Here is a 9,111-nt window from a genome sequence, read left to right as displayed (position 1 = left end):
TGCCAACATGGCCAATTGGCCATGCTGGCAGGGGCTGATGGGAATTGTAGTCCTTAACATCTGGAGCGCCAAAGGTTCACCACCACGGCCTTAAGCCAATAAACAGACTCTGAATTTTTGATCAGCAGTGTTTATTGAAAGGCAGCAAGCGCCTAGCTTAGTGGTGGCGAACCTTTGGCACTCCAGAGGTTCGTGGACTACAATTCCCATCAGCCCCTGCCAGCATGACCAATAGGCCATGCTAGCAGGGGCTGATGGTAATTGTAGTCCATGAACATCTGGAGTGCCATAGGTTGCCACCATGGGCCCTAGCTTGAGAAAGCCAGTTCTGTTTAACCTGGCTTTCCCGGGTTCCTTTATCCTTGCCCAGTTCCCCCCTCCTGCTTTCCCAGAGAAAGTGTGAAAAGATTTGGTTAGAGGCTTAGGCGCCTTCAGGGCCACCATAGGGATAGATGCTGCCTCGCCTCCCCCCTCAGGTCAGTGGTGACTTCCTGCTACCTCTTCGTTGAATTCTAATCCATTCTAGGTTCATCCACCTATTTGAAATGAAACAATTCATCAATTACACACTGTAGCATTGGTAGCATTCTAATTCGTTCTGTGGTTTTTCTTTTAGATCTCAAATCCTGCAATTGTTTCTCTTCTACCATGTTTTTTGATAGACAGTGTGGAAAAAAAGGTTTCCAGTTTTCTGCAGACTTCTCTGTATCACCGTCCCTTAATACAGTTGTTATACTTTGCTATTTCTGAATGTTCTGTGAAATTTACAATTCTTAGAAATTTACAATGATCTGTAAAGAGCACATGGTACATCAGTAAGAATTACGCAGACGTGGTTTGATTGTGCCTTTCCTTTCGGGCAGTCAAAAAGAGTTGGGAGGACATCGAAGACATTTCGTGCCGGGACTTCATCGAGGAGTATGTCACAGCCTACCCAAACCGGCCGATGGTTCTGTTGAAGAGCGGTCAGCTCATCAAAACGGAGTGGGACGGCACTTGGTGGAAGTCCCGTGTGGAAGAAGTGGATGGGAGTCTGGTCAAAATCCTCTTCCTGGTAGGCTTGCCTGGAGCGAGTCTTTCCTCGTTGCAGAACTTGGCTTTCATTCATTTATTTATTAGATTTATTCGTTAGATTTATTCCTTGCCCTTTACAACAGTCTCGGGGCGGGTTACAATAAGAACCGTAATCAAATCTTACACAATAGGACACTGAAACCACCATAAAAACAATCGTAAAAACATAGAACATTCTAGACGAAAACTCCCACGCCAAACCACACCCCAAACTGGGAGGAGTTTATGGGACTATTTATTATTAGCAAGCCTTTATTGGCATAGACAGCAGTACAACAATAATAAAAACAGATTAAAAAGCATATACAATACAGGATATACATGTTAGGACGAAGGAAATCTACTGGCATTTAGTAATTTCCAGGAGAAAGTCTGCCACTATCATACAGAGAGAAGGATCAGGGTTGTCCAACAAGTAGCGTAATCTAACTAAATCGGGGAGATCGGGTAAATGTAAAAGAGTGAGATTCACATACTTGGATCTGATTTCCTTGAATCTGAGACAGTGAAGTAATTGGTAGGCCAGAGATTCAACTGAGCCATCGTTACATGGGCACAATCTTTTAGCCTTTTCTTGCTTATTAAATCTGCCATGTAACAAGGCAGAAGGCATAACATTAAACCTGGCGAGCAGACTATTTATTATATGGTTTTATATACCGCACTACCCCCCAAGGGCTCCTTGAAGGACATCCCATCCCAGCTGAGGGGGAATCAGCCAAATGCCTGGTTGAAAAAGTTGGTCATTACCAGGCACTAAAACGTCAAGAGAGTAGGTACCTGGCGGACCTCTGGTAGGAGGCATTCCCCAGTTCAGGGGCCACAGTTGAGAAGACCCTCCAGGCTGCCCCTGCCCCCCTCACTTCTGAAGTGGGTGAGGCAGCCAAATGGGCCTTCCCCTCTGCCCTCAGTGCCCAAGCAGAAATATATGGGCAGATGTGCTCTCTCAAGTATCCAGGACTGAAGCCTTTCAGCGTAGCTGGTCTCTCTGTACCGTCATTCCCAACCATCTGTTTCCCCCTCTTCCCTGCCTGCTTTGTCCCATTGGACACCCCCTGCTGGAGAGGAGGAGGTGCAGCCCCAGAATTCCAAGGTGCCCAAAGCCAAGGAAGAGTGGGTTTGCATGGATGAACTCCTGACCTCTTTCTTCTGCTCAGTGGCGTATCTGCCAGAGGGACATGGGGGGGTCAATTGACTTCAGTCGCCACCCATTAGATCATGAGGGGGGCGTCTGACAGGCCCGCAGCAGGGTCTTGGCCGTCAGGATGCCCAGCCCTGCCAGGAGGCCCGGGACTGCCACTGCCCACCTCCACCAGCTAAGGTAAGTGGGAGAGGGGCAGGGGGCACCCTGAGCAGGTGTTGCCCCGGGCGCCATTTCCCCCGGTACGCCTCTGCTGTTGCTCGCTCTCGGATACAGCTTTGTCCTTATTTCCCCCCTGCCAGGATGACAAACGCTGCGAGTGGATCTACCGAGGCTCCACCCGCCTGGAGCCCATGTACAGCATGAAGACTTCCACTGCCTCCACCCAGGAGAAAAAACAAGGGGGACAGATGAGGACCCGGCCGAATGTTGGTGAGCTGCAGGCGTCTCTGTTCAGGTTGGAGGTGCAAAATGGATCCCTTTTGATGGGGGTGGGGACAGAACAGAACAAAGCAAACACACCCCACCCACCCCACGGCTGCAGACCACAGGCATCTAACAGGGGTTCTGGGTCTGATGAAGGCTTCCTTTCCTCTGAAACCTTTCCCATCACAAAAGACGTTGGTTATCAATGGTGTTTTAGGTTGGGAAACTGCTGGAGGTTTGGGGGTGGAGCCTAGGCAGGACAGGGAGGGACCTCAGTGGGATATGATGCCACAGGGCCCGCCCTCCAAAGCGGCCATTTTCTCCCCGGGAGCGGATCTCTGTCGTCTGGAGATTAGGTGTAATTTCCCAGGTCGCACCTGTAGGTTGGCGTCCCTGCCTAGGAATGAAGACCATCCAAAGTCTGGCAGCAGGAAGAGGATAGGAGGAAGGGCCAAGTCAGGATTCTTGTCAGGAAGGCGCTCCAAAGGGTGATCATTACTGCGCAGAGGATTATCGGCTGCCCTCTCCCCTCCTTGGAAGAACTCTATAATTCCCGAAGCCTAAAGAAAGCCCAAAATATTCTGAGAGACCCGTCTCATCCAGCACACTCTCTTTTTGAACTGTTACCATCCGGCAGACGATACAGGTCTATCAAAACTAGGACAAAGAGGCTTAGAGACAGCTTCTGCTCCAGAGCTGGGCCAATGCTGAACTCCGTGGCTTCGTGTTGATGTGTTTGGGGCTGTGTAGGGATGGGTGGAGGAAGGGGAAAGTGAGGATGGGGTATGAGTCTGAAATTGTGTGCATCGAGGGATGCTGCTGTAAATTTTCGTTGTGCGTGCACAATGACAATAAATGCTTATGCTTATGCTTGAGGGGTGAGCGGGGCCCAAACCAGTGTTCGGCCCCCGATTCTATTGCCCTGTGGGGCGGGATGAGTGGAGTATATGCTTTGGAGTTGTCTTTTACACAAGTGAGCTGAACACAAAGAGAACACGCTCCCCCGGGAGCCATTCCCTGAGCTTTTCTTACTCATGTTTCCCTCCCACCAGGCGCTGTGCGGAGCAAGGGTCCAGTTGTCCAGTACACACAGGACTTAACAGGGACAAGCGTACAATTTAAGCCTGTGGAGCAGCCCCCGATGCCCATCGTGCTGTCACAGCCCGTCTCGCCACAGTTTATCGAACTGGAGTAAGTTTAATGTATTGTCCAATACTTTCATGGCTGGAATCACTAGGGGGTTGTGTGTTTTCCGGGTTGTATGGCTGTGTTCTAGTAGCATTTTCTCCTGACGTTTCGCCTCAATCTGTGGCTGGCATCTTCAGAGGGTCTGATGGTAGTAGTGGTATATATACCTGTGGAATGTCCGGGGTGGGAGAAAGAACCATTTGCATTGGTTAAAAGTGTTAAGGGTGCCATTTCAGAGGTGGGATCCAGCAGGTTCTCACAGGTTCCTGAGAGTAGGTTACTAATTATTTGTGTGTGCCGAGAGGGGGTTACTAATTGGGGATTTTGCCACATGATTTTTGCCTTAGTTACGCCCCTCCTCTCAGCAGTAGCGCGCAGAACTTGAAGCAGTCTAGCAGGAGGTGCACTAGCGTGCGTGGCAGCCTGCGCCTGCGTGCATTCGTTTCCCACCCAAGGACCGGCACAGCGGCTGCGTCCTTGCCACAGCCCCGCCTAGGAATGCCCTGCCCCTGGAATGCCCGGCCACATTCCCGTCGTGCCCCGCCCAGCCCCATTGGCGCTACACCACAGTTTGAATCCCACCAACCATGGGAACCTGTTATTAAAATTTTTGGATCCCACCACTGTGCCATTTGCACCTGTAATTTGCACCTGTTAAGTGGACTCCGCCCATTTTAGCATATGTCTGTAACACGGAAGTTGCCTAATCACATTAGTGATTATGCATAGCAGTTGCCTGGCATTTTAATCCATTTAATTGATTCCTGCAGAGACATCCTGTGTCAGAGTGGTGTTCACTAACCATTGTCTTGATTCTAGTGGAGTAAGTTTGACCAATTGGTCGACAGTCACACAGTCCTCCAAGGAGTCCCCTCAGCATGCATAGGTTTCTGCGCCCCCCCCCCCCCCCCCCCCCCCCCCCGCCCAACCCCCCCCCCCCCCCGGTCATTTTCCTCAAAACAACCCTGGAAAGCAGTTGACGCTGGAAGTGCAGTCAGCCTGAAGTCACCCGGAGTTGATTGGAACTCGGGTCTTTCTGATCAAAAGGCTCGTTTTCTGGCCGGGGTTCCTCAAGTTTTTTGAGTGCGTTTGGAATCCTGAGAGGAATTCTGAGATTAGCACCACGCCACCCCCAAAATGGCTGCCACAGGAGGCGCAGCTGAGCGGAATGCCTCCCTCCTCGCAACTCGAGGGAGGAAGGAAATCCTGAAGGGGAAATGGAATTGCACTCTGAATAAGGAAAGCCCAGTGCTTGCCAGTCCTCTTGTTTCTCCAGGGGAAAACCCTTTTATTTGAACGAGTGCCACCAACAGCCCCACTAACTTTCTGAAAATCTGGCCAGTACTGACGGATGCCACAGTGCCCACGAACACCTTGTTGGGGAACCCCGTTCTAGTCTGTGTCCTCTTGGGCCTCTCTGTCAGCAGGCCGAAGGAATGGTAAAAGCTCTGGAATTCGTGCCCTACGTGGAGAGGCTTAGGGAGCTGGGTATGTTTAGCTTGGTGAAGAGAAGGTTAAGAGATGACATGATAGCCATGTTTAGATATTTGAGGGGATGTCATGTTGGTGAGGGAGCAAGCTTGTTTTCTGCTGCTCCAGAGACTAGGACAGTGGTGGTGAACCTATGGCACAGGTGCCAGAGGTGGCACTCAGAGCCCTCTCTGTGGGCACGCGTGCACAGAGTTTGTCATGTGATAATAGTGTAATTATTTCAGGGAGATTATTAGCATTAAATCTAAGACCTAGTTTTGGGGAAGCAGTGTAGGTAACCCTGTTAAGCACTGTTAAACCCTACTGATTTTCATGGGAAGAACTAAAGCATGATCCTTTACCTGGCTCGGTTGCTGGCAATGGGGCTTACTTCTGAGTAAACCCTCCTAGGGTCGTGATTCACCTGTTCGAAGTGTTGCACAGTTGCGTCAAAGCAAAGCCACCAACTACCACCAAGCTTACTCCCGAGTAACGCGCGCCTTGGAGCCAACCATTTTTTCTATACTAAACCCTCAGTATTCAGGTTTATATATTTATTTATTTGATTTCTAAACAGCCCTCCCCCTAGGGGCTCAGGGCGGTGTACAACAATGATAAAACAACTTTAAAAAGTTAAATTGCCATGTTGGCACTTTGCGATAAATAAGTGGGTTTTGGGTTGCAGTTTGGGCACTCGGTCTCGAAAAGGTTCGCCATCGCTGGACTAGGACCAGGAGTAATGGGTTCAAGGTGAAGGAAAAGAGAATCCACCTAAACATCAGGAAAAACTTCCTGACAGAAAGGGCTGTTCGATAGTGGAATGCACTGCCTCGGAGTGTGGTGGAGTCTCCTTCTTTGGAGGCTTTTAAAGAGAGGCTGGGTGGCCATCTGTCAGGAGTGCTTTGATTGTGTGTTCCTGCATTGCCCAGGGTTGGACTTGATGGCCCTTGGGGTCTCTTCCAACTCTAGGATTCTATAATAGGAAGCTATCTGATAGAGTCCCTTGGCAATGCAGGCTGTATTGAGAGAGTCTGGGTAGCCACAGTCTGGTTACAACTTGATGGCTCTTTCCACTTCCTGAACTCCCTTTTCGAACTGGACATGGAACATTGGATGCACACTGAGGGGATGGTGGGTTTAATTCAGGCTGCGTTGCAGGGAAACATGTCGGTCATTCCTTGATTTTCTGATAAATGGAACCACTGAGAGGTTAGAATAGAGGTGTCCAACTCTGGCGCTTCAGGTGCTCATAGACTACAATCCCCATCAGCCCCTGCTGGCATGGCCAGTTGACCATGCCAGCAGGGGCTGATGGGAATTGAAGTCCATGAAGATCTGAAGCACCGGAGTGGGACACCCCTGCATTAGAGGAACCCCAACTGTCTTTACAGCACAGTCCAGTATTCCCAGTCTTCACACCGCCTGGCAGTGCTCCCAGAGCTGCCTCGGTCACCCACGCCCCACTCGGGAGCTCTGTACCCAACTTTTCTTTGCTTTGGTCTCCCTTGCTTCCTGTGCAGCAGTCCAGAGAGCCAGTTAGCTCAGTCCAAAAAGCAGCAAGTAGCCAAAAAGAGCACTTCGTTCCTGCGCCCAGGCTCGGTGGGATCAGGACCGTCTTCTCCACCTTCCCCTGTCCTGGGCGAAGCACTTTCCATCGGGAGGACTGGGGTGACGCAGCAATTTCGGTAAGCGGCGGCAGTTTTAAGAACTTTAAGGTGAAAGCCGGTGGGGTGGTTTGCGCCAATGTGGTGTGCCGGGGTCATCCAACATAGGAAAGATTCGTATGTTGCATTCTATCCATATCCCTGCCTTGGTGTGTAGATTTATTTAGATTGAGTACAGTTTTGGGGGAAAATACATTAAAAACCCCTAAATAAACAATGAATAATAAACCACGGTTTACAGTAACTGGAGGTCAGCTGAAATTGCAAACCGCAGTTTGGGCACCTTAATGTGACACACGCAAACTGTGGTTTAAAATTGCTTATCTGCTTTCTGTTTACATTTTCACGCATTGATGTCCCACCTCTTTCCCCAGATAGGGATTCTGCTTTTCTGTTTGAATGCCTAAGTTTACTCCTGCCTTCATGAGTCACCTGCCTTCTGAGGCAGAGCAGGGACTGTAACCCCGGTTTCCCCATTCAGGGCCGCAGTTTGCACTTCTGATGTACTCTTCCTGGCCGACCTTGTCTGTCAGTGGGATATTGTGCCAGAGTGTTGCAAATCTTCCTTAACCCCGGTTTGGTTGATGTCCTGGATTGAAGTACAGTCTGGTTGCTGTCCCTCTTCCCAGCGTGGCGTAGTGGTTAAGAGCAGGTGCACTCTAATCTGGAGAACCGGGTTTGATTCCCTGCTCTGCCACTTGAGCTGTGGAGGCTTATCTGGGGAAGTAGATTAGCCTGTGCACTCCAACACACACCAGCTGGGTGACCTTGGGCGAGTCACAGTTCTTTGGAGCTCTCTCAGCCCCACTGACCTCACAGCGTGTTTGTTGTGAGGGGGGAAGGGCAAGGAGGTTGTAAACCCCTTTGAGTCTCCTTACAGGAGAGAACGGGGGGGGGGGGATATAAATCCAAACTCTTCTTCTTCCCTTTCCACACGGCAGGTTTTCCGGCCCTCTACCAGCCGGCAGCTCCTCCCAGCAGTTCCACAGCATCCTGGACCGTTTCCCCAACGAGCCATCCTACAAGGCCCCCGTGGAGAAGCTCTTCTACCTCCCCCACGTGTGCAGCTACACTTGCCTGTCGCGGGTGCGCCCCTTCCGCAGCGACCAGTACCGCAGCAGGAACCCCCTCCTCATCCCGCTCCTCTACGACTTCCGCCGCATGACGGCCCGCCGGCGCATCAACCGCAAGACGGGCTTCCACGTCATCTACAAGACGCCCTGCGGCCTGTGCTTGCGCAGCATGGGCGAGATCGAGCGGTACCTCTTTGAGACGGACTGCGACTTCCTCTTCCTGGAGATGTTTTGCCTGGACCCCTACGTCCTGGTGGATCGCAAATTCCAGCCCTACAAGCCCTTCTACTACATCGCCGACATCACCAAGGGGAAAGAGGACGTCCCCTTGTCGTGCGTCAACGAGATTGACAGCACCCCCCCGCCCCAGGTGGCCTACAGCAAGGAGCGCATCCCGGGCAAGGGCGTCTACATCAACACCGGCTCGGACTTCCTAGTGGGGTGTGACTGCGAAGACGGTTGTAGGAACAAGTGAGCGTTGTGATTTTGTCTCTATTGATGTAAGGCTCTCCTTCCACTTTGGTCAAAAGGTCTGGAATCCATGCCCTACAACCGTGGTGGCGAACCGTTGGCACTCCAGATGTTATGGACTACAATTCCCATCAGCCCCTTCCAGCATGGCCAATTGGCCGTGCTGGCAGGGGCTGATGGGAATTGTAGTCCAAAACATCTGGAGTGCCAACGGTTCGCCACCACTGCCCTACAAGGAGAGACTTAGGGAGCCGGGGATGTTTCATTTGGTGAAGAGAAGGTTAAGAGGTGACCTAATAGCCATGTTTAGATTTTTGGAGGGATGTCATGTTGGTGAGGGAGCAAGCTTGTTTCCTGCTGCTCCAGAGACTAGGACCAGGAGTCATGGGTTCAAATGTGAAGGAAAAGAGATTCCATCTAAACATCAGGAAAGAACATAAGAACATAAGAACAAGCCAGCTGGATCAGACCAGAGTCCATCTAGTCCAGCTCTCTGCTACTCGCAGTGGCCCACCAGGTGCCTTTGGGAGTTCACATGTAGGATGTGAAAGCAATGGCCTTCTGTGGCTGTTGCTCCCGAGCACCTGGACTGTTAAGGCATTTG

The 9,111-nt window shown here is 51.0% G+C and overlaps 1 protein-coding gene across 1 annotated transcript; it reads left to right on the top strand.

The window, feature by feature from the left end:
• The first annotated feature begins 858 nt into the window (after positions 1-858).
• LOC125424864 (histone-lysine N-methyltransferase SETDB1-like) lies at positions 859-8,511 on the top strand. Its single transcript, XM_048482299.1, has 5 exons — positions 859-1,054; positions 2,518-2,647; positions 3,694-3,832; positions 6,820-6,984; positions 7,905-8,511. The coding sequence occupies exons 1-5, from the start codon at positions 947-949 to the stop codon at positions 8,509-8,511; spliced, it is 1,149 nt and encodes a 382-aa protein (XP_048338256.1). The 5' UTR covers positions 859-946.
• Positions 8,512-9,111: the final 600 nt, after the last annotated feature.

The sequence above is a fragment of the Sphaerodactylus townsendi genome, unplaced genomic scaffold (genome assembly GCF_021028975.2).
Source record: "Sphaerodactylus townsendi isolate TG3544 unplaced genomic scaffold, MPM_Stown_v2.3 scaffold_1252, whole genome shotgun sequence".
Lineage (NCBI taxonomy): Eukaryota > Metazoa > Chordata > Lepidosauria > Squamata > Sphaerodactylidae > Sphaerodactylus > Sphaerodactylus townsendi.
Note: the sequence above shows the minus strand (reverse complement) of the source record. Positions and strands in the feature narration are given on the sequence as shown.

Excerpts from the sequence above, each read along its gene's own strand:
- LOC125424864 (XM_048482299.1), top strand. The coding sequence starts at position 947 with ATGGTTCTGTTGAAGAGCGGTCAGCTCATCAAAACGGAGTGGGACGGC. Across the intron at positions 2,648-3,693 it reads GAGGACCCGGCCGAATGTTG|GCGCTGTGCGGAGCAAGGGT; the intron begins GTGAGCTGCAGG and ends CCCTCCCACCAG. Across the intron at positions 3,833-6,819 it reads CCACAGTTTATCGAACTGGA|CAGTCCAGAGAGCCAGTTAG; the intron begins GTAAGTTTAATG and ends CTTCCTGTGCAG.